The 25,908-nt window shown below is 36.4% G+C and overlaps 1 protein-coding gene across 7 annotated transcripts in view; it reads right to left on the reverse strand.

Annotated features, from left to right (window-relative positions):
• PTPN4 (protein tyrosine phosphatase non-receptor type 4) overlaps window positions 1-25,908 on the reverse strand; it is a 168,016-nt gene that overhangs the window by 99,091 nt on the left and 43,017 nt on the right. For all 7 annotated transcript variants that reach the window (XM_081052199.1, XM_081052198.1, XM_081052195.1 and 4 more), the window contains one exon: window positions 13,954-14,061. In XM_081052199.1, the coding sequence (XP_080908325.1) occupies window positions 13,954-14,061 (108 nt within the window). The remainder of the gene's footprint in view (window positions 1-13,953; window positions 14,062-25,908) is intronic.

A 25,908-nucleotide genomic window follows, 5' to 3' on the forward strand; every position in this document is an offset into this window, starting at 1 on the left:
AATAAACTGTTACTGGGTTATGTATTTACTACACTATACACTTTTATCGTTTAGAATGTACTTTTTACACTTATGTAGAAAAAAGGTTTGCTGTAAGACGGTATGCCATATCCCACCAGCAGTAGCCTCATAGATGTGTTGATAGCATCTCTCGACTGCATCATTTTCTCGTGTGCTTGATGTAACCTAATGTTGTGTTGTACAAAGCATGCTGCACAGGCTGTAGGAGCAGCAGGCTGTACCATCTAGGTTTTGTGTAAGTATACTCTATGATGTTTGCACAATGACGAAATGGCCTAATGATGCATTTCTTAGACCTTCTGCCTGTGGTTAGGCAGCATGATTGTATAGAATTCATGGCTGATAGGATGCTTTTTTTCCCCTCAGCATTTTGAATATAACATCCCAGTGCCTTTTTCCCTTCCAGGTTTCCACTGAAAAATTCATTGATCACCTTACTGAGTATCCTTTTTTTTGTGATTTGCTTTTCTCTTACTGCGTTCATGATTCTCTTTATCTTTAACTTGCAACTATTTTACTATATGTGTCTCAGCATACATCTGAGTCTATTCTATATGGAGGTTGGTGGGCTTCTTGTATTTGTACATCCATGCTTTTCCTCAAATTTGGGAAGATTTTGCCCATTATTTCTTCAAATAACCTCTCTGCCTCTTTCTCATTCTCCCTTCTTGCTGGCACTCCCATAATGCATATATCGATCTTATGCTGTCAAGTAAATCCCTTACACTTTATTAACTTTTTTCAATCTTTTTTCTTTTTGTTCCTCGTACTCAATAATTTCAAATGACCTTTCTTAAAGTTCACTGATTCTTTTATTTTTAAATTTTTTCCCAATTTTTATTGTGGTAAAATACATACAACATAAAATGTACCATCTTAACAATTCTAACTGTATATTCAGTGGTATTAAATACATTCATAATATTGTGCAACCATCACCACCATCCATCTCCATAGCTCTTTCCATTTTGTAAAACTGAAACTCTGTACCCATTAACCCCCCCCAGCCCTAACAACCATCATTCTGCCTTCTGTCTCTATGTTTTTCACTCTTCAATGTATCTCATATAATTGGAATCATACTGTATTTATCTTTTTGTGACTGGCTTATTTCATTTAGCATAACGTCCTCAAGTTACATCCGTGTTGTAGCATGTGTCAGAATTTCCTTCCTTTTTAAGACGGAATAATATGCTATTGTATGTACATGTTTGTTTATCTATTGACGGACACCGGGTTGCTTCCACACTTTAGCTGTTGTGAATTATGCTATGAATGTGGGTGTACAAATACCTCTTTGAGACCCTGCTTTCTTTCAATTCTTTCAATTCCAGGAGTGGAATTAATTGCTGGGTCATATGGTAATTCTATTTTTAATTTTTTTTTTTATTAGTTTCAGGTGCACAAGACAAAGTTCACTGATTCTTTCTTCTGTTTGTTCAAGGGTATTGCTGAACTCCTCTAGGGATTTTTTCAATTCATTTATTGCCTTTTTCAGCTCCAGAATTTCTTTTTGGTTCTTTATAAAACAATTACTATCTCTTTCTGATCTTCTCATTTTGCCCATATATAGTTTTCCTGATTTCTTTCATTTCTTTGACAATGTTTTCCTTCAGCTCTTTGGATATACTGGGGGTTCCAAAAAATGTATGCAAGTGGACACTTTGGTCAACGTTGCTCAAGCAGTAGTTCACCATAATCAGTGTCTGGACACTGATGGTAACCACTTTGAGCACCTCTTGTAATTGCAGAAGTCAAACATGACTGTATTCACCTTTTGTTATCAATATATATATTGAGTATTACAATTTTAATAGTTTTCCTTTCTTAAAATGTGTATAATCTTTTTTTAGCACCCTCTGTATTTAAGACAGTTGTTTTAAAGCCTCTGTCTAGTAAATCTGATATACAGGTTTCTTCAGGGACTGTTTCTAGAGGTTTAATTCGTTCCTTTGAATGGGCAATCTTTCCGTTCCTTTGTATTTCTAGTTATCTTTTGTTGAAAACTGAACATTTAATGAACAGCCATCTCTCAAACTCTTTGTAGACCTTCATTAATTAGTGAGACCCTGAGCCTTAAGATCAGCCCAGCATTAAGACTTAAGGTTTTCTCTGATCTTTTCTGGGCATTAGTTTTGTCTGGGCCTCTGTGTGTGTGTGCTTTTTTTTCCTCCTAACTCCTTACTTCCCCTTGTCTTCTTTTAAATGTCTAAGGTCTCAGAGTCTCACTTCAGCTACTTCTCATAGCTTTAGATGTTCTGTAGGTGTTCAAATATATTCCTCTGACTATAGTCTCTTGCACCCAGGTATCCACGACTCTGCAGCTTTCACATGCTGCAGCTCCTGCCACTGCCTTTTGTGGCTTCCAGTCAGAGATCCAAACTATGCTGTTGTTCCCTAATTTCCAAGTCAAGTGAGAACAAAAGCAGTCCCTTGGGTAGTCAATAGGTAGACCAGAATGTTGCAAACAAGTTTCACCCTGCTTATTCTGTCCCAAGGGTAAGAATAAAAAATGAGGCTGCTTCCTCCTGGCCACAATGTGTACGCTGAGGAAGGGGTAGGGCAAGTGCAAGTAAAACACCACAAAGTTTCCTACAGTTTTGAATGTGGCTTTCTCTTGTAAATCTGACTAGTTTCCAGAACTCCTACATGGTTACTTTAGTCAGTATATAGCTGTTTTCTGATGTTTCTGTTGGGGAATAAGGGTCTGGATATTTCTAGGTCGCCATCTTGCATATAGTGTTCTATTTCTTGAGGGTTTTTTTTTTTGTCTTTTTTCCTGTATGTTCTGTATGTTTGAAATATTTCAAAATAAAAATGTTTGGAGTGGCAGTTATAAATAACAAAGAATACTTTACACTTGGTTTGAAGAGTCCATCTTAACACAAAAAATGGAAAATGAAAAGGGCTTTATGATAATATTATTCTGAGTCAATAATAAAATGAATCTTATTCTGAGTCAAAAATAAAAAAAGAATGTAAGAAATATTTAAATAATGGATTATTTTCAAAGCTTCAAAAACTCTGCACGTACAACTTCCTAAAATACTGCAACACCAAATATAGATATCAAAGAAACTGTTCTTTCCTGAAATTCATCCAAAGCACTAAAGCAGCTACTGAGAGTGCTTTACAACTTCTTAGATGAAATAAATTAGATAGGATATTAAAAAGATGAATCAAGGCCAAAGATCAATTCACCTCTTATGATTTTTAGTGCTTTGTGTGTATGTGTGTCTGAAAAATTTCAAGACAATAACCTGACTTTCCTTTTGGTAAAGAATATACTGTAACCCAATAATCACAGAAGCTAAAGGAGTTACTTACTACTTACTTACGTGCTCAATTGGTGCTTTCTTTCAAGATCAGCATTCTGAGTGTGCATATTGTAAAAAATATGTTTTTCTCTACCAAAGTGAGTTGAAAAACTGGGGAGAAACTAAATTTGTACATACTCGTACACATGCCAATCCTATAAATCAAAGTTTTTAAAAATGCAAGATGTAGAAGTTTGTTTTTAATTCACCGATTAAAAATTCTTTGGAAATATCCACTACCCAATGAAAAAATAAGTTATCAAATGATATTCCTTGTCTTTACTGACCATGTTTTAACTGGTAATATCTGACATATTCCTTATAACATTCTTAAATTCATACTAAATGTTGTTTTTTTAAATTATAATGAAATAAGCAAGCTATTTTGGAAAAGATAAAATTACAGTTGACCCTTGAACAACAGAGGGGTTGGGGCGTTGTCCAGCCGCACAGTTGAAAATCCACATATAACTGAAGTTGGCCCTCCCATTCGCAGATTCCCAACTGTGGATCAATACAGCTGACCCTTGAACAACAAGGGATTGAACTGTGTGGATACGATTATGGATCTGCATAGTTCAAACTCATGTTGTTCAGGGTCAACTGTATATAGAGAGAAAAGAGGAGAAATGAAAAAGAAAGGTGGGAGGGCAGGGAAGGAGAGAAAGGACGGAAAGGAGAGGGAGAAAGAGACAGAGAGGAAATACAACAAATATACTTAACAAGAATTATATGCACAAGACTAAAGAACAAATACTAATAATTATGATGGAATACCAAATAGGCAACAAACTAGAAATATTGCCGATTAAAAAAAAATTAAGTAAGCTTGTTTAAAGTAACTCAAAACTGTTCAGGGTTCCTACTGTAAACAGCCTTACTTTTAGAGAAAATAATGTCTGCACAAGTATATAGCCATACATTTAACTCTTATTGATCTTGTCTCGAGATCACTTTGGACACTGGATAGTTTGCACTGTTCCTTCGTATGTCTGAGATGTAGATTTCATCCTTAACTAAGTCCTTATTTGCAGCCTATTGTACACGAGGCACTGTGCCAGGTATTGGGGTGATACAAAGATAAAGACTCGCTTCAAGAATTTGGAGTCATGAAACCTATCACCTCAAGAAAGTACTGTAAGTACCACAGGGGCATAAGAGAAAAAGGTGCACTGTACCTGGAGGTTGAGGGAAGGTTTTAGAGAGAAAATGACTTTCATTTTGAGTCTAAAAAATATGAAGTTAGAGTGGAGACATGAAGAGTGAGGGGTGAGGCACGCGGGTTAAAAAAGAGGTTACGCCATTTCAGGAAGAAAAAGCAGTATGTACAAGACGGCGCAGATCAAGTCAACTGCACAGCCAATCTGGGAAATACTCCGTTTTTCTCTCCATTTTCAGAAACCTAGCTGCCATTATTTATCTTGATGATAGCTGTGTACATTATAATAACCTTTTCTTCTCTTATAAACCAGTCCTATTTCTTGTTATAAATCAGGTTAGAAAGCTGGAATAAAGGGAAACAGTAACAACTTTTGATTCTGTGTAAGTTGAGCATTTTCCACATAAAGGAATACTGGAGAGTCATCATAAAGGAATATTGGGGAGTGTAAGCTTAGTTTCTTTGACCTTTATTCTGATTAAAATCCAACCATAAAAGTAAATAAAAGATAGACTCAATTGCACAGCAGGGAAGAAAAAGGTAAGGAAAATTTTTATTTAATTTCAACTTTGCCCCTCAGTAGCAGTGCTACTCTGAGTAGATTTTAAAAACCATAACAAAAACAATGCAGGGAACTGGTGGGGCCTGAAATGAATCCTGGTCTGAACATTTCCCACTACAGCTCCCCTTAAACCTCAAGAGTGTCTTTCTTCATCTGTAAAATTAGGTGACTGAACCAAATGGGTGGCTGTGAATGTTGGCCAGTGAGTACCAGACTCGCACAGGAAATTTTTCCTAAAATCCTTAGGTCTGCATAGGTTCAGTAACTATGACTCTCTAGCCACGGAGTATCAGCATTTTTGTATAATTTTCCCCAGAGATTTAAAAGTATGTTAGGTCCTCGAATAATGCCATTTCATTCACTGTTGATAAGCTACTGTAGGAACTGAACTCTCTTGGTTATGTCAATTAGCCTGTGGTAAAACTGGTTTTCTTATATGTTGTTTTGCTTAAAGTTGCAGAACCCATCAACGTCATTAAGTGAGGACTTACGGTATAACCAAGTTTGAATGAATGACCACTTACCCTTGGGTTTTCTATAACAAATTATAAAAATACCAGAAAACAGTACCAAAGCAAATTATTCAAGTCACACATACACACACAAGTGCATCTGAAAAAAGACACAAAAGTCTCTCATTGTGGCTTTTCCAGTCCTACTCTCTCCTCCTCAGAGGTAACTGCTGTTCACATATTAGTAATGCTGTGGTATATGCACACATATACAATGATTTAAATATACATATACATATTTTAAAATATATTTATTGGGTTTATTTTTTAACTTTAGCTTTTATTATTTTAAATTTTTTAACTTTATTTTTAATTTATAATTTTTTAACTGTAGCTTTTATTATTTTAAATTTTATGTATTTACATTTGATTAATTAATTATTTATTTAATGTGTTTTGTGGTTTTTAATGAAAGCATAGCTTGCTTTTATGTGGATATCCTATACTTTCATTTTTTTTTAAATTTTTTTTGTAAGGAGGGCGCAGTTCACAGTGGCCCATGTGGGGATTGAACCAGCAACCTTGGTGTTATTAGCACCAAGCTCTAACCAACTGAGCTAACCGGCCACCCCTCACACTTTAATTTTTTTAATTTTCTATTTTGAATTATGTTCCCTCACTGGCATTTAGAAAGCTATAGCATTTTGTTTGTTGAGCTTTAAATCTTACTAATTATAAAGTTTTCCAAATGATTTGTTTGGACTCTCAGGCAGATAATTACATTGCTTAAAATAAGAGTTCTCCCCACCTTCGTCCGAAATATGCAAACAACCTTTTTCCAGAGGGGAACCGTACCTGCTGCCCTCTATTCAACTAGAGAAAGAGAGGAAAGGAGAAGGCTAAGTAGCCTAGTTGCCTCAGATAGTTTTTCAGCTAGTCATTTCGATAACTATACTGCATTACCCTGAAAACTCCTGCCTCTGCTGGAGTGCTATCCTGTATTCTTTTTCTGTTTGGGGGCGGAGAGGTTTCCTCTGATTCTTCCACCAATCTTTGTCAGCAATGGATCTTCTGTGAAATCCTTAAAATTTCTTACCTGCTTATGGCATTCATTGTGTGTGTGTGTGTGTGTGTGTGTGTTATACTGGACACTAAAACAACTAAAACAGGCAGAAATAGGAGCTAAGTCTGCTTTTGAAAAGCAGAAAAATTGCAATGAGTGAGATTTACACATTTGTACTTTTTGCCTGAGAGCAATCTCAAATCCAGCACAAGGCAGGGGACAAACAGACTTACTAACTTGAGCTGTCATTGAACCAAGTTCAGGCAGGAGTGGCAGAGCACCCAGAAAACTGAGGAGGAAATCCAGAAAGGGGGTGAGCAGCAGAAAGGAATAGCTCTAAAATCGGTATATAAAGTCTGACAATTAAGTTCGTGAACTTGTTGCAATGATTTTGCTAACGTTTTTTAATATCAGAGGGATTATTCATTATGAATTTGTACCAACTGGACAAATAGTTAACCAAGTTTACTATTTGGAAGTGCTAAAAAGGCTGCCTGAAAAAGTTAGACGACCTGAACTTTTCGCCAACAATTCATGGCTCTTGCATCACGACAATGCACCAGCTCACACGGCACTGTCTGGGAGGGAGTTTTTAGCCAGTAATCAAACAATTGTATTGGAACACCCTCCCTATTTACCTGATCTCGCCCCCAAGGATTTCTTTCTTTACCTAAAGATAAAGGAAATACTGAAAGGAAGACATGTTGATGACATTCAGGACATCAAGGGTAATACGATGACAGCTCTGATGGCCATTCCAGAAAAAGAGTTCCAAAATTGTTTGAAGGGTGGACTAGACACTGGCGTTGGTGCATAGCTTCCCAAGGGGAGTACTTTGAAATTGACCGTAGTGATATTCAGCAATGAGGGATGTAGCACTTTTTCTAGGATGAGTTCATAAACTTAATTGTCCGACTTTGTATACTATAAAAGCCACCTCAACTCTGGCGAACAATTAACTTTTTCCTGCACAAAGAGACCTCAGAGCCCCAGGAAAAAGAATCAGTTGGAAATTCAAAGCAATGAATGGAAATAACTGTTTAAACTCTCCCCCCGCCCCACCAAAGAACCAACAAAACAAAACAGAATATGGAGCTGTGGGACCAGCTAGATTGATGACACTTATTTTCAATGTACAGTCTAAGTTGTGATAAACATATACAGGTTGTCACAACCACCATCACAATCAAGATATTTCTATCCCCCTAAAATGTTCTCTGTGTCCCTCTGCAATCAGTCCCCCTAAACCTCCATGCCACCAGTGATCTATATTTCGTCACTATAATATCATTTTTGCTTATTCTATAATTTATTATAAATAGAGTAATAGAGTATATCATATAGTGTTCCACTACATAAAACTACAACAATTATTTTTCATCCATTCACTTACTGATGGATATTAAGGCTAATTCGGGTTTGGACTACTATTATTATAAAGCTACTATGATCGTTTGTGTATAAGATTTCTTATAACATGTTTTCATTTCTCTTGAATAAATACCTAAAAGTGGGGTTGCTAGGTGGCATATAGTAAATCTGTTTAATTTTATAAAAACCGCCATACTACTTTCCAAAGTTATTGTATCCCTTTAAAGTCCTACCAGCAATTCTACACAGCTGCATCCTAGCCAACAGGTGGTATTGTGAGACTTTACTTTTAACTATTCTAGTGGATGTGAGGTAACATCTCACTGTGCTTTTACTTTACATTTCAGCAGAGGTCCTTTATCAGAGTGAGGATATCCCTTTCTTTTCAAGTCAGTTGAGAGTTTTAATTATGAATGGGTGTTGAATTTTATTCTATGTAAATTATGCCTTAATTACACTGATTAAAAAAAGAAAGACTTTATACAGCTAACAGCAGACTTAATGAAACATTGACTCCATTCCTTCCGAAGGCGACGTAGTCTGCTCCCTATCGCTTCTATTCATCATTGTTCTGGTTTAGCCATGTAACAATAAATAAAAAAATAATGGGGCGTAAAAAGAATATAAACTGCAGAGGAAAAAAAACTGTCCCTATTCTCATATGACATGATTTACAAAGAAAATCCTAAGGGATCAATAAACAAAACAAAAAAAACCTAGATGTATAATAAGTGAATTTAGCAAGGTCATCGGGTACAAAGTTAATATAGAATCAATTGTATATCCTGGGATTTATCTCAGGAACACAAAGTGGATTAAATTTTGAAAATAAATGAAATTTACCTTATGTTTACATGACAGTTTATGTAGAAAATCCTGTAGAATTTACAAGTTAACTAGAATTGATAAGTTTAGGAAGGTTGCATAATACAAAATCAATACACAAAATAAATGGTATTTTTATATGTTAGCAATAAACAAGTGGTAACTGAAAAAAAGAAAAACCAACACCACTATTTGCATGGTTCTTCTGGCTATCAAGTTGCCAAAGACAGGCTCTGAGATATTAGACTGATTTCTATTTCCTTTATAAACGACTCTACCTTAATCAAACCAACAAGTTCTGTTGACTGTCTCCTGAACATCTCTAGCACTTACCACGTTTTTTCATCCCCCACAGCCAATCATGATCTTTCCCAGGGAAAACAGGCCCTAACACTGAAACCAGACTCTCACAGTTTGTTTCTTTCTTTCCAGTTTTAAGTGTCATTCATGAGGTAACAATAGGTCTCCTGGCAGCTCTTGGGAGATCACCAGACCAAGCCGGATCAGACTGGTCCCAGAGGCTTGAACAGGTGTAGTTAGCAGCTACATGATCCTAAACTGACCTCAAGAGCACAGAACCAAAATTCATGAAACCCAAGTAGCAGTTTTACCACACAGCCCTTCGAGAAGTGCGGGGTCAGTCAATAAGATCTGGTGCAGGGGCCAAATTTGGAAACACTTAGAACTGATAAATCACAATCAGCCAGATGTAATTTCTTCGTTCTCTATAGCCCTTTCCACATCCCTATCGTTAGATGGCTTAGTTCCAAGCCTACCCAAACAGACCTCTGAATTAGAATTAATAAATATGTATAATTTCTCCTTACCCTCATCTCTTAAAACTGATCCCAAGCCTTTCCTGGGGGAAACTAACATGAGCTTCCTCTATGGACATCTCTTCATTCGGCTGGCCTGATGAATAAAATCTCTATTTCTCTGCGAAAACCTGCTGCCTCAGACTTTTGGCTTCCCTGTAAGTGGCAGGCAAGGAAATCACCACCTTTGTTAAGGAACACTAATAACTTCATCATTGCAGCAATCTCCCAACTTTCTCTAGTTTGCAACTTTATTTGCTACTGGCTACAAGACCAGAGTGATATGTCTAAAATAAAAGTCTCATGTTATCGTGTAAATAAATCCTTAGGTAACTATAACCTTATAAATTAAAAGGCACTTCATGATCTGACATACTACTCAAACCTCATCTGTGACCCATCTTCTCCTCTTGCTCTACATTCCATTGATAGGAAATGTTTTTTGCAGTTCCTCAAATGCAATATTCTCTCTCCTCAGTCTGGAGCTCTGCACACGATGCTGATTCCCTCTGAAAGTCTTCTCTGCACCCCAAATCCCTTTGTCATTCCCTCCCCAAATGGAATAGAGTTAGAAGAGACCCAAAGTAAAAATCTAACATTTGGCAGGCTAGTTTATACAATAAGTAATAAAAGCCTAAATTAAAGTATCACAGTAGAAACAGATGAAATGAATAGAGAAATAAAAGCGAGCATTTTAGCAATCATGTTGTACTAAAACATGGCTTGTGGAAATAAGAGTCATCTTCTATGGGAGTTTTCCTGTATTTCCTCAATCCCGATAAAACAATTCAAGAACTTTTGAGTTATGTAAAAAAAATCTTCAGGGGACAGACCGAGTTACTCCCTGTGAGTTACCTCTTACTTTCGCAGGCTCACTTAGCAGCCTATCGGGTGAGAGCAGGGACTTGCCCAGTGCGGCTCCTTGGACCAGCAGCACCGCATTGCAGGGGGACTGCCCTGGAACACGCACTACTGAGCTCCACACCAGGCTTTCGGAACCAGAAACTCCAGGTGGAGGGCCCAGAAATCTGTACTTTAAGGAGCCTTCAGGTGATTCTGATGTCAGTTCAAGTTTGAAAGCCACCGGTTAGGGGATATGGAAACAGTTGTAAACCAGAAAAAATACCATAACCACAAAAGAAACTATCAGAATGATGAAACTGCAGAAAAACAAGTCAATAGTAATCGATAACCTACTCTTTATCCCACTGAAGGGCACTGTAATTCACTCTGGGGGCAAAAAAAGAAAACGTAAATTTACATGAATAATGTAATCTTAAGACTGACAAATATGCTGCTAAAGGCCACTAAGGAACAGCTGCCTTTAAGTGCTTAAAAACTAAAGAAATTATACATAATGAATTATAATCCCACTATTCATTATTTTGCTTACTCAATAAACATTTACTGAATACTATTATTGTACAAGACATTATGGTAAGAGCTAAAGTGACAAATCGGTTTTAAATGAAAGCAAGAGAAAATCCAGGAAGTCACAGCTTTAAGTAACTTTGTCGCACTGGAACTCATCACCAAGGAAGACTCTAAAGAAAAAAATAGTCAACAATTCTATTTTTGTTCTGTACAAGACCACAATAAAACCTTAGCTGCTTTTTTAATTTATCAATTGTAAGTCCAATTAAATTAATTTCAATGTGTGTGTCTAAGGAAATATCAGTTCTTATCCTCTAAAACTTGTATGTAATATACGCATGCAACACATACATATATACATAACATGTATGTATATATAATATACACACATTGTATATGTATGTATTAATATTAATATATGTATGTATTATATGTATGTATGTATTAATACATACATGTATGTATGTATTAATACATTAATATATGTATTGATATTAATGTATATATAATATAGATAGGCTTTAAGATGCAAAAACTCAACTAAGGGCTGACAAGTGTTAAGTTTTTTAGAATATTACCAAATTCCTTTTGATCACTGCAGTAATTTATTGCATGGTTACTGCCTCTTTTCAATATGCTCATTTTTATAAGTCTTGTGTACTGTGTACCAATATCATCATTTCTTGGGAAGCAAAAGGGAGATTGTAGGGTTTTGAGTCAGACAGATACGAACTCAAATCCTTTCTCAGCTACTTAATTATCTGTGTCATTAAGTAAGTTCTGTAGGCCTAAGTTGAAAAAATTTTAATGAAACATTCATGAGATTATTGTGAGAATTTAGTTTACTAACAAGTCCACAATAGATGTTTCATAAATGTCACTCCCTTACTTCTGTCTCTTTTTAAGAATGGCATCTTTTTTCCTTACTCCATTATTTATCCTCAAAGTCTTGATATATTTCATACTGACAGCCAGAAATAGGACACTACTAACAACATATGTGCTGTAAAGGTCCTTCCTTGGACAGATTCTTCTCAATATTTAAATACTGAAATGGTAGTGCTGTGGAAAAGACTTGCATGGGGAGTTAGTTTCATTCATGCCAGCAAGTAGCTTGGGTTTTATCTCCTTGGACTGGGGTAAAAATCTCATGAAAAATAAGGGTGTTAGACAAAATAATCTCTAAGACTTTGGATCTTTAGGTCTTTAAGATTCTATGATTCTAATTTTGGGGGAAGAATTATTTTGCATCATTAGGAAATGGATCCTTGGACCCGGGAATGTAATTTACTTGGGAAGGAATGCTCAAGATAGAAAAGTAAGGTGAAGAGAAAGTAAGAGACAGCAAAAAAATCAGTCCAACTCAAAATATCTGCGCTTCCCCATATTCATTCTGCTGTAATTATTTTAGAACAGAAATGCCTTCTTGTATACAAATTTATGTGGCATAATTTTTATCTCTTGTAATACATGTGATCTTTACATTGGTCCCTCTAGAATACTTTCTCAGGAATGATGGTTTTTCATACTCATGGCAGTGAATATGCTGGTAGGTAGTCTCTCATAAGATTTGTTGTCCTGTCACTTCTCTAATCAATCTACAGACAGGCTTATAGTTACAGTGTCGACAAGTTAAGCTAAGAATTATCTATTTTTTAACCTCAGTGTTGCTCATAGTGAAGTCTAGCAGACACCTTTCAGGTATTTGCCCAGCTTACAATTTATCTTTCTGGAAAAGATTGCATTACTGACATTTCTACTCACTTCCATTTAAACGTGTGTTTATTTATCAAGAAACAACACTATTCTTCTAGACCCTTGGAGAAGCTCAAGTCATCTGGTAAAGGCATCAAAGTATGGGGAAAGTTTGTTACATTTTAGTTCAGTACTAAAAAATTTACTTCTACTGAGACTAGCTGGCCCTTGCTTTATTTTATGCACATCATCCTCATAGTTTTTAATAATAAAAAAATCAATAAATGACCTCAAGAAAGAGTAACATTCAACATTTCATATTTACTTGCTACTAACCATTCATTCAGAGACCTAGGATCCTGATCATGAAAAAGAGACAAGAAAGTGAGAGATACAGAAAAACCCTATTTTTCTCATAAGATTTATTTCTATTTTCTATAGCCATTCTATCAACATGACCTCACAAACTGATTTCTAAAGCACTGATCCAGAGAACTATTTCTTCAGCCTCTCAATTTTTCTAAACTATACAAAATGTTTCCTTCAAAATAGTCATTCTCCTGTACCAACCAAAAGGATTATCATATTCTTTTGTAAAAGACCTCACTGTATAACCGTATAAATTTATAAAGGTTTCAACAGTCTGTTATTCATCACATCCTATCTTCTATTTCTATGATGCGATCTTTCTAATAAAAAGTATCATGATTGCAATTACTGAAGAATTAATAACTATCTAAAAAACTTAATAATGCCCAAGAATTGCAAAGCTCTGAAATTTAATCTCTATCTTATTTGGGAAGATTTCCACTGAATATTCCTACCTGGAAAATTTACACTTAACAAATTAAGAATTTTGGTTAGAAACAGCTCTCCATGAATGCCACGAAAAAACTAATTTCATTTTAATGCAGACTAATTTATGTAAGACCAATATACATTAATGTTTTAAAATATAAAATATGAAATATTTAAAAATAAGTTAATATTTTAATTTTTATACCCAACTTTCTTTCTTTACGTCAAGAAACATGAGTTGGATTTACTTCTTAGTTGTCTGAGACACATAAATTAACAGGCATTAGATTTAACTGACTGACTTATAATTATGAAAACCCTAAGGAAATAACCTTACAGATTAAAACATCAAGAAAATGAGGAAGAAAAGATTTACCTCTAATCATTCAAATTAAAAACTTTTTAAAAACTCACTAAATCAGTGAACATTATAAATCAGAAAGGACTTCATATTACGAACAGAGAGAAAAACTGAAACGAAAATGAACAGCTTACACTTACTGGGTTATCTGTAGACTCATCAGCCAACTGTAAACCAAAATAGTCACGCTCAGTCAAATCAAGATGCTTGAAGACTATATCCAACAGAACTTGCCCCTGATCATGTTTCTAGAAGAAAAATAAAAGGAAATCAACACTGATAAACTATGTACACTTTCAGATTTTTAACCTCTTGGACTATTTTCCTCTTCTGTGAAACTGGCAACTGTTTCCATACCAATGACTTGGTTGAAAAAGAAGACTTCACAAGTTACACAGTACTTTAAAAAGTCTGACTTCAGGCAAACTGATTCAAAGAGTACTTAATAAATATGAAGATAGGAGGAAAACCTTTGACTTAAAATACCTTATGGTTATTTAATAACCTTTCAGGTTATTATCATGGTATTTTTGTAATTTTACATTGTTTCCACATTAACTCCTGTACATATCCATATCATTTGTCTTGTGGTTTTTTGTTTTTTTTATTGCGCTTCACTTTTTTACAAGTTGAAGGCAAGACCCTCCACCAGCAAAAAGATTATGACTCAGTTTATTGCAGTGACCTGGAACTAAACCTGCAGCATCTCTGAGGTCTGCCTGTATACATTTTTAAAAAGACTGTGCGGAGGAACCTGTAACATAGAGGAATGAAATGGGCCAGGATGGAACAGTCGCAAACTGGTCAGCTGTTGTCCTGTCTCAAGAATGTTAACTGCTCACCTCCAGCCAATTGTTGCCATGTGGAAATGCAGGCCCCAGCTTTACAGATTTTCTTACTTTTTTTTTTTTTTTTTAAGATTTTATTGGGGAAGGGGAACAGGACTTTATTGGGGAACAGTGTGTACTTCCAGGACTTTTTTCCAAGTCAAGTTGTTGTCCTTTCAATCTTAGCTGTGGAGGGTGCCGTTCAGCTTCAAGTTGTCCTTTCAGTCTCAGTTGTGGAGGACGCAGCTCAATTCCAGGTCCAGTTGCCGTTGCTAGTTGCAGGGGGCGCTGCCCACCATCCCTTGAGGGAGTCGAGGAATGAAACTGGCAACCTTGTGGTTGAGAGGATGCACTCCAACCAACTGAGCCATCTGGTAGCTCAGCAGAAGCTCAGCTCAAGGTGCCCTGTTCAATCTTAGTTGCAGGGGGCGCTGCCCACCATCCCTTGTGGGACTTGAGGAATTGAACTGGCAACCTTGTGGTTGAGAGCCCACTGGCCCATGTGGGAATCGAACCGGCAGCCTTCGGAGTTAGGAGCACGGAGCTCTAACCGCCTGAGCCACCGGGCCGGTCCCAGATTTTCTCACTTTTTGAGTATCCCATCATTTGTCTTATTTATTCTTACATTTTAATTATGACTGGAAAGTGACATATTTGACTAAATAAAATTTAAAATTTGTGTGTCTAAAATAAAGTCACAAAAAGGGAAACAAAAACTGTGAAAATTATTTGTAGCAAACTGATGAAGGATTAATATTTTAATTATAAAAGTATTCAGAGATCTTTAGAAAAATACCTCATTTTAACCACACACCAATTCTATCATGTAGGCATTATTTATTTTTAGCACATATTAGTTTTAGTAAGAGTAACAATGACTTCCCTAAGTTCTACAACTACTAAGTTATGGGCGTGACAAGACAAAGGGAATGACAAGATAATTCCCTGAAAATAATATGTAAATGAAAAATAAAGACATGGAGAAATGATAAACAGCTTCAGTAGTAAAAGAAATAACAAGTCGAAAACTATAGTGACAATCCAAAACAAAATTCCCATGAGTAATAAAAAATACTTATTGTTGTTAATATTGTAGACAGATATACTCTATTGGGAAAGCAACTTGGAAATATTAAGCAAGAACAATAACAATATTGACTACTTCTAGCATCCTAACCTGAGTGAAAAATAAAATCCAGTATTGGGGGAAATATAGCTGTACATGCCAGCATATTCACTGAAGTATTATTTCTATAAAACAAATATTAGAAAACACGTTAGTAAATAGTGGTTTTACCACGAATTTTTACTCTCATTAGTTGTAGCAGTTTGGTAGCTTCCAGCTACAAGCTAGAATTAAAACTCAGAGCTGAAACAATATGGACACGTATTTTTTCATATAATGGAAAGTACAGAGGTACAACAGACTCCAGAGCTGGCTAATTCAGCAGATAAGAGATGTAGTCAAGCATGAGGATTCTTTCCATTTCTCTTATCTGCATTCCTGCTGTTCACATATTTGTAGACTGCAAGCAAGGTGGTCACAGCAATTTGAAAATTCATATCCATACATGACAATGTTTAAAAGAACAACCTTCACTGTATGGTTATCTTACAAAGAGCTTCCCTTCATGTCTTATTGGCCAGACTAAGTCAAATGGCTATTTGCAGAACTCATCAATGGCAGGAAAGTATGTGCTTCAAACAGTGCCTCACAATAGTGGTTCCCTTTCAAACAATGTGTGAATATTTTTTACATTTATGCAACTCACTGCCCCATTCCTCTCCCATTCTCATTAAATTGGTCCAGGATGAACACCAAGCATTAATCTTTATAAAAAGCTACTACGGTAAGTCTAATGTACTCTTCTAGAGACAGGAGACAGTAGACCCATTTCTCCCTTTATCTCCAGCTAAGTGAAACTTAAAAAAAAAAAAAGATTAAAAACAAACTCTGAAAGGTGAAAAGAAAGTGACAGCTTCGTTAGGGAATTCCTTGAGTTTTCTTTCCATTTCTTTTATTGAGGTAAAAGTCACATAATATAAAATTAACCATTTTAAAGTGTGCAATTCAGTGGAATTTAATATGTTCATAATATTGTGCAACCATCTGTTTATTTAGTTCCAAAACAATTTCATCACACCTAAAGAATACCATACCTATTAAACAGTATCCCGACCCCCACCCCAAGCCCTGGCAACCACTAATCTCCTTTCTTTCTCTATGGATTTACCAATTCTGGGTATTCCATATAAATAGAATAGAATAATGTGTGACCTTTGTGTCTGGTTTCTTTCACTTAATGTAGAATTTTCAAAATTCATCTACGTTGTAGCGTATATCCACACTTTGCAAACATTTCCCCCCATTTTGTAGTCTGTCTTTTCACTTTTTTGATCACATACTTGGATACACACTAGCTTTTATTTTTTGTGAAGCCCAATTTATTCATTTTTTTCTTTTGATGCTTGTGAATATCTAAGAATTCATTGCTAAATCCAAGATTATGAAGAATTACCTATGTGTTTTCCTCTAAAAGTTTTATAGTTTTAGCTACATGTAGCTCTCTTAGCCTTTTTGAGTTTCCTTGAAATAAAGTCCTATATAGATACTACCACATGTGAAACTGACCAAAATTAAAAGAGCAAAAGGTTTAAAAACTCAACTACAGTGTAGAATATATGCATGATTTTCAGTTAGGTCTCAGGATCTCTCTTTCTCTCTCTCTCTCTCTCTCTCTCTCTCTCTCTCTCTCTCTCACACACACACACACACACACACACACACACACACACACACACACACAAAGTAGACCAAAATAGTAATATAAAGATTCTGGAAGCCAAACTGTCATTAGAACCACAATCCACAAAAGCAGGCCAGGCCCCATGCTATACCAGGGTGACTCCCTGGTATAAAGAAGACTGAATATGGTCCAGTGTCATATTGCCCAAAATGTCCAAAATACTACCTAAAACCACTCATCACACAAATAGTCAGGAAAATCTCAACTAGAATGATAGGAAACAATCAAAAGATGTCAACACTGACATGACTCAGATTTTGGAATTATCTGATAAAGATTTTGAAATAGTCATTGTAAAAATGTTCCAATGAGCCATTATGAAAGATGTTTTTTAAAGTAGTTGAAAAAAACAATATTTCTGCAAAGAAATAAAAGATATAGAAGAACCAAATGGAAATTATAGAACCAAAAATCAAAGCAATAGAAATAAAAGCTGTATGGATGTACTAATAGAAGAATGAAGATGAGAAAGAAAAGAATAAATGAATTTCAAGACAGATCAACAGAAATTACCCAATCTAGGCATCACAGAGAAAATAGATCAAAAAAAAAAAAGAAAATGAGATTATGTCACAAAAATGGCAAGTGTGAGGTAAGCCTCTTGAAAACTCCCCTAGAATTTACAGCAAACTGAAGAGCTATAATTCCACAAACGACTCCATGCCCGGCGGACAGGCAAGACTAAGAGACATGCAGCTGAAATCATCTAAAGGTGGGCAAATTGGGTGAGTGGGGGAGGAGGGAAGAAGGAAGTGAGGAGACCAGGCTGCACAGGTGCAAGAGAGGGAAGAACTCTGACTGCTAGGGCTCCCCTTATGGCCCACAGTCCCACCTGAGGTATCAGCATATAACACGGCTGAACCCAATACTCACGGCAGAGATCTCGAAGTAAAGACTGAGGGAAGAAGAGTAAAAATGGCGTTTTAAGCCCTCACCACCGAGCAGAGAACAGAAGCCATAGGCACTGAGCCTAGCCGACCCCCCAACCCTCCCAGAGCTCGCCCCGCCCCCACCTGCCCGTGCTAGAAGCGGACGGTAGCAGTGTCAGATCAAAAGAACAGAATATTTGCAGTTCTGAGAACTGCGGCCCCGCAGCCACAGACTCGCAGCCCAACTAGTTCTGGCAAAAGAGAAGGAATTTTAGGTACAAGATAAGTGTGCTGGTAGTTGCTCAGAGCCACCTCTCACAACCCACCTTGCCGGTGTCCCCACTTATCTGGGCGGATCCCTGCAGGGGTAAACAGAGCCTTGGAAACACACTGCCTCTGAATCTGGCGCAGGAAGAGCTTTGGGACTTCAGAAGCTCTCCATAAACCCCAACAGAGGCAGTGCCCTGAGACCCAGGCCACCTGCTCACAGAGGAGAACCCTACCTTCCAGGAAACCTCTGCCCCCCCCACCCATCGTGTGAGAAGCCAGAACAGTGCAAGAGAAAATACAACATTACAGCATGAGAGAGAATAAAAGGCTGCAGTGGGAGAGAAAATAAAACATTCCATCAAAATCTATTGGAAAGCAAAAGGAAGACCTCTTCCTATCAACCTGTTGCAGAACCCACTCCTGTAGCTGTCTAGGAAGAGAAATAATAATTCATTAATTCCTATGAATAACCAAGGTAACAAGGCAGCTCAGAAAGAAAATGAAAAGTCTCCAGAAAATGAACTTAAAGACATGGAAATATGTGACTTAAATAACAAAGAATTCAAGATTGCAGCTCAGAAAAAAACTCAACGAGATGCAAAAAAACACAGACAGGTCATTTTAAGGAACTCAGAAACAATCAAAGAACAAAATAAACACTTTACCAAAGAGATTGAAATTTTGAAAAAAAGAAAATGACCAGACCCTTAGAGACCCTGTGGGAAATGAAAAAAAGATACAACGGTCATGTCTTTAGAATCCCTAAAAGAGAAGAGAGGGAGTTTCAGGATGATAAATGATTTAAGGAAAGATTAGCTGAAATTGCCAAATTTGGCAAAACACAAAAACATAAATTCAAGAATCCAAGTGAAGCCCAAACAAAATTAATTCAAACAAATCCACATCATAATCAAACTACAGAAAACAAAAAAGAAAAAACATCTTGAAAGCAACTACAAGAATTAGGCATTTACCTAGAGAGAATGACAATTCAAATTAGAACAGACTTTTCGTCTGCAACCATCAGGCCAGAAGGAAGTGGTACAATATACTCCAGGTATTGAAAGAAAAGAACAGTCAACCCAAAATTCTCTATTAAGGGAAAATATTTTACAGGAATGAAGGGTGAATAATGACATTCTCAGAAAAAGAAAAATTTAAGGAATATATCACCAACAGATCACAACTGAAAGAATGCCTAAAAGTTGTCCAACCAAATGAAATAAGATGAAGAAACTTGGAAAAACAGAAAAGAAGATAGAGGAATGGAATGTAAGAAATTGGGGAAAATATAAAAGCCTATGCTTCTCTTCAGGATTAAATTGTGTGACAATTAAAGCAAAAAATTTTAACTTTATCTACTATGCTGCCCGATTTATGTAGAGAAAAACTTTAAGACAATTATAAAGAAGAAAAGGTAAAAGTCCCTACTGGTAAAATTTCTATCATTCACTCACGGTGGTAAAATGTGGTTGCCAACATATTATGATAATTTATATATATAAAATGTAGTAACAAGAGCAACTACTCAAAAAAGCTATATAAAAAGATACTCTCAAAAACACTAAAATAAATAAAACTGAAATTCTAGAAAATGTTTACACGATCTATTATGTAGAAAGAAAAGAATAGAAATTAACACATAAACAGAAAGCAAGTAATAAAATGGCAAACTTAAATTCTAACGCATAAATAATTACATGAAAGTAAATGGCCTAAATACATGAATTAAAAGGGAAAGACTGGCAGAGTAAGAAAAAAAAAAAACATGATCCAACTATATATTATCTAAAAGAAACTTCAAATATGATGGTATATATAAGTTGAAAGCAAAGGGATAGAAAAAGATATATCATGCAAATATTAATTTTAAAAAGTAGACTTGAGCACAAATAATTTTACAAGGGGGAGAAAAAGGATATTACAGACTGTTCATGCACAAAAGAACATACCTGGAAAATATATGAAACAAAAATAGAATGTGAAGAAAATTAGATAACAGAAAAGGCACAAAGATAACTAGAAATATCAAAAACCTAACAATTGCTAGAAATACTAAACTGAAAATCAGCAAGAATATAAAAGTCAATAATATGTCAAGTAACAGGATATAACTGTCATTTATAGGATACTCTACTCAACAGACACCCATTCTTTTCAAGTGTCTATGGCACATTCAAAGACAGACCACATCCTGAATCATGAAACAAACCTTACCAAATTGAAAACAACTGAAATCACATAGAGTGTGTTCTATAACCACAATGAAATCAAAATAGAAAACAGTACTAGAAAAAGAAAAATTTAGAAACTAAACACTTGGAAATTAAAGAACACATTTCTAAGTAATCTACAGGATAAAAGGGACTTAGAAAAACAGTACAACAAACTGATCAAAAACAAAGGAAACTCAATATATCACAATCTGGCTGTGGGATACAGCCAAAGTAGTGCTGAAAAGAAAATTTATAGATCTAAAGGAAAGCTCTCAAATCAAGTCTAAATACCCTCCCCTAAAGGAAACTAGAAAAAGAGTAAAGTAGACAGAAGGGAGTAACACAGGTAAGAGCAGAAATCTATGGAAATCTGGTTCTTTGAAAAGATGAATAAAATCAACAAACTTCTAGCAAGAGTAATAGAGAAAAAGGAAGCGGAAACACAAATTACCAATTATAGAAGTAAAACTGAGGATATCACTACATATTCCAAAAACATTCATAAGGTAGGTAAATAGAAGAAAACAAATCTACACAATAAATCTGACAACGTGGATGAGATAGACTAATTCCTCAAAACGGAAGAATCTACTAGAATTCACCTGATACGAAATAGATACTTTGAGTAGCTGTAGAATTATTTTTAAAATATAATAATACTTAAAAAAAAAAACACCTCCCCAAAAATGAAATCTCCTGGTCCAATGATTTCTCTTGCAAATTCTAGGAAACACTTAAATAATAATTAAGAACAATTCTACTCAACCTACCTCCAGAAAAATCAACTCACTCTGTATCACCCTGCTACCAAAGCCAAAGACAGTACAAAGAAAAGAAAGCTACACTTATCATCCCTCATGAACATAGTTGCAAAATTCCTCAACAAAATATTAGCAGATGGAATTGAGCAATCTCTCAAAAGGATTAGACACAATGACTAAGTGGGGATTTTCCAGAGATGGTTCAATGCTCCAAAATCAGTCAGGTGATGATGCCCAGAAAGCAGCTCCATGGATCTGCTCCCTAGCAAAACAGCTATTGTGGGGAAAATAATTTAAAAACCAACGAACAAAGCAACTCACGAATGTAAAGTTTCAGGAAATTGTCTTAAGAGCGTACAATAAACAAAACAGCACTTATTCAAGGAATTCTAAATCTTGGTAAGAACAGTGAGTGTGTGGCACTTGAGCCATGATCACAATCCACTTCTTCTCACTCCCTCTCAGGCCAACACTATGGAAGCTCTCCTCCAGGCAAGTGCAAAGACGACCGGGATTTCTCCACCTTCACATCCAGTTAAGGAGCACAGTGTCTCTGCAGAAGGGGCAGGGCCACCAGCATTTCTCATGCATCACAGCTCCTGTTAACAGATTGTAAATCACAGGCTAGGTGGCCAAGAAGTTGGAGGTCTCCACCCAGCCCTGACTCATGGGACTGAGACTCTACCTCAATCACAGAAAGTAAAAAAATACTGACGCCACAAAGCAGATGAGATTGCCCAGGGTCAGAAGGAAGAGTGAGGAAACAGCTGATGGAAAACGCTAACATGAGTACTAAAATCCCGAGCAGGTAGAACAGTGACTGCCGAAGAAGACAATCAAAAACTATTTGGTTAGTCGAGTAAGTGAATGAGTCAATGATAAAATGGCCTACAGAAGAAATTTCGAAATTTATACGGCTTTCAGTCTCTTTGCAGGCATTTCTGGTCCTATAGTTTTTCTTATTTCACAAGAAGACCAGTTAGAAAAGGCATTTAACAGAATGTCTAAAGCACAGGGACAGCACATCTGCAGAGCAACTAACTTACTGGAAATACTTTCTCTAAAGATGAAGAGACAGTCCCTAACGGAATTTTAGGCTTATCACAAGAACTTTAAGGAGTAACAATTGCCAGGCAAAACGGAGATTCTTACTCTTGCTGGCAGGCCAAGCATAAGGACAGATGTGTCAGACAAGTTTGTAGGAGACACTAAAAGGCAGCTCTACAGACCTATGGCAGAAAAAAATACTGTGGAAGGTAGTATGATAAAATGGAAATGGCAAACAGTCAGGCCAAGTCCTTATCTAGTGAGCTGGTATACAGTCTTGTATGACTCTTGTTTCCCCCTAGGCCAGTTTCATCAACTCTGTAACCTATGGGACAGACGAGATCCGTGGTACAGAACTACCTGTGCAGTGCCCAGGGCTAAGTGTGCGTACTTAGGTTTATGCTGATGCACTGGGGGAGAAAAGTGCAAGGAGGCCAGATTGGGGCTGCCAGCTTCAACCACAGTAACTGTAACTGATCCACCACACACCCCCCCCACACACACACGTAAACCGGTGCATGTGTGCATGTACCTTTACTGGGGGGAAAAAGATTCCATATTTGTAAATGTCTGAACACAACTAGATTAGATTCCATATTTTTAAATGTCTGAATACAACAGACATTAGAGTATTTCTAAAGAGGCTCTCTTGAAGATGGAAAGGAGGAATATATTCATATAAGAAAAGAGACAATTATGTAATCAACCGATTACATAACAGGTAATCGAAAACAGGTTAAGAAAGACTGAAAAGGCCATAGGAAGGAGTGAGTTCCCTAATGCTTGGGCCAAGGGCTTATAATGCCTGTTCCCAGGGATTGAAACCCTTTAGACTCCTGTGAGAGTATGGACTTTGACTACCTCCCTGGAGGAAAAATACACCACAGGAATAGATTTTCATTAGGCGTTTAGAGAGAGGAGACAATATAAACTTTAAGATACTACATAAACAACACTGATTTTGATAAGAAAAGAGGTTATTTACTGATGGAAAATGTCAAGTTTAATAATAGCTTAAGGAAGTGGCAACAGTTCCTTTTTTCTGCCTGGAACTAATTTATAAAACAGGGGGAGGGGAAACAAATAATACAGTACTCCAAATATAATGCATGGCTTCTGCAGTTGAAAAACTAAATTATTTTCTATATAGAAGTCAGGGCAAAAGCTTTCACATAAAGAGAAACAGCCTCAAGAAGTAAGAGTTATAAATAACAAATTAACAATAATAAAAATAGCCCACATTTACTATGTTGTAAGTGTACATGTATTGACACATTTAATTATCATAACAACCCTCTGAGGTAGGTACTGTTAAGAATATTTAAAGATGAAATCACCAATGCACAGAGAGGAAATACAGGCTTCTAAAGATCACACAGGTAGTAAGTAGCAGGGCTTCCATTCTACCCCAGATTATCTGGCTCAAGAGTCCATGCTTATAGTCACAACGCAATACTTTGCTTTAAAGAAGTATTTTGCCATTGTCAACAATGGCAGACTATTTATATTTAGTCTTCCCATCTGAAAGGGAAATTATTGAAGCTGACAATACACCATTGCTTTGCATAGCCTATTAAAAACACCAACTTCCCATTCTAGCAGTATAGCAGACATGATCATTTAAAAACTCTCTGGAACAAAATCCCTAGAAATGCTGGATAAAATGTCATAAACATTCTTTTAATTGCATAGCTAAGCTGAAAAGGAATCTTTAGCACGGAGAAAGGAAGAAATGGAAAACTTAAAAGAGGCCGGTGTGAACTGTGATAGGGTGCCTTAGCAGGGCTTGCTAAAGAACAAGCAGTCTGGGTTTACCACACGCAGGTGAGGCTATGAGCAGGCCCTGGGCTCAGACAAGGTGAGATACAGAACTAAGACTTTCCCGGATGGCGATCTCCTTAGTGAAAGGTAGAGTATGGGGAAACAAATTCTCCCACCAGCCCAGGATGAGATCAAAGTTTTTCTGCCTTCACCTGGGATCTGGATGAAGAAGAAAAGTCTCCCCTAAAAATTAACAACCACAAGCTGCCCTCACATGGGTCTAAAGTTTGATTTGTATACTATCTACTGTCTGTAGACCCAAAGGTGAAAAGTTATGATAAGAAATTAGTCCTGGGTAAAAACAAAAGTCTCTCAAGGAAGACATCCTTAACCCAGATTACAGATGATCTGCGGAGCTAACACTTACCTGGAGATAAGGTCAGCCCCAAATTACCATGTGCCCCCGAAAATAAGACCTCGCTTTTAGAGCAAAAATTAATAGAAGATCCGGTATTATTTTACTATAACATAAGACCAGGTCTTATATTAATTTTTGCTCCAAAAGACGCATTAGAGCTGATGGTCCAGCTGGGTCTTATTTTCCGGGAAACACGGTATAAAACAGGAGAAATCAAGAGCACGAGTCTGCAGAGCTGAATTATACCCCAGTAGAACTTCAAATAATAGAACTACACAGACCATAAACCTAAATGATGGTAAGTATTAAAAATAAAAAAGGATCTACTCTACCCAACACAAATATTTATTACAAAGAAAAATAATTAAGACAGTGTGGATTGGCAATGACAGACCAAGAGACCATAGAGTAAGAGGGAAAGCCCAGAAAACTGAGGGGTTGGCAGAGGGGGAATGGGGTGAATAGGCAGAACACAGAAGATTTTTAGGGTAAAGAAATTACTCTATGACACTACAATGGTGGATATATTTCATTTTACATATGTCTAAACACATGGAATGTACAAACACCAAGAATGAACCCTAATTTAAACTATGGATTTGGGTGATTATGATATATCAATATAGGTTCATCATATGTACCACTCGGTGCAGTATACTGACCATGGGGGAGGCTATGGATGTGTGTGCGTAGGGGATAAAGGAGAAATCTCTGTACCTTCTGCTAGTTTTTGTGAACCTAAAAACTACTCTAAAAAAGAGTGTTTTAAAAAAATGTTTAAACATTACTGTAAATGTGATAACTAAGAATGTGTTTACCTTTGCTCCTTCCTGAAAAGCTCATTATATTGAGGGGGGAAAAGGGATAAGCATTAAAAAACAAAACCAAAAGGACAAAGAAAAGGTGAGACGACAGCAGTTAAAGAGATAGGAACACATTTTAAAAGATAGAACACATATGGAAGAGACAGCAGAGCTAAATACCAAATACCTGAGAAAGATGGATCCAATATGAAACAAGTCAAAAACATACAAAGGCTCAGACTAGAGGCATAAGTATCGAAAAGGTGAGAATAAAGCATGAGGTGAAAATTTGGAAAAAAGTGGTTGAAAATTCATG

Source organism: Rhinolophus hipposideros, assembly GCF_964194185.1.
Source record: "Rhinolophus hipposideros genome assembly, chromosome: 6".
Taxonomy (NCBI): domain Eukaryota; kingdom Metazoa; phylum Chordata; class Mammalia; order Chiroptera; family Rhinolophidae; genus Rhinolophus; species Rhinolophus hipposideros.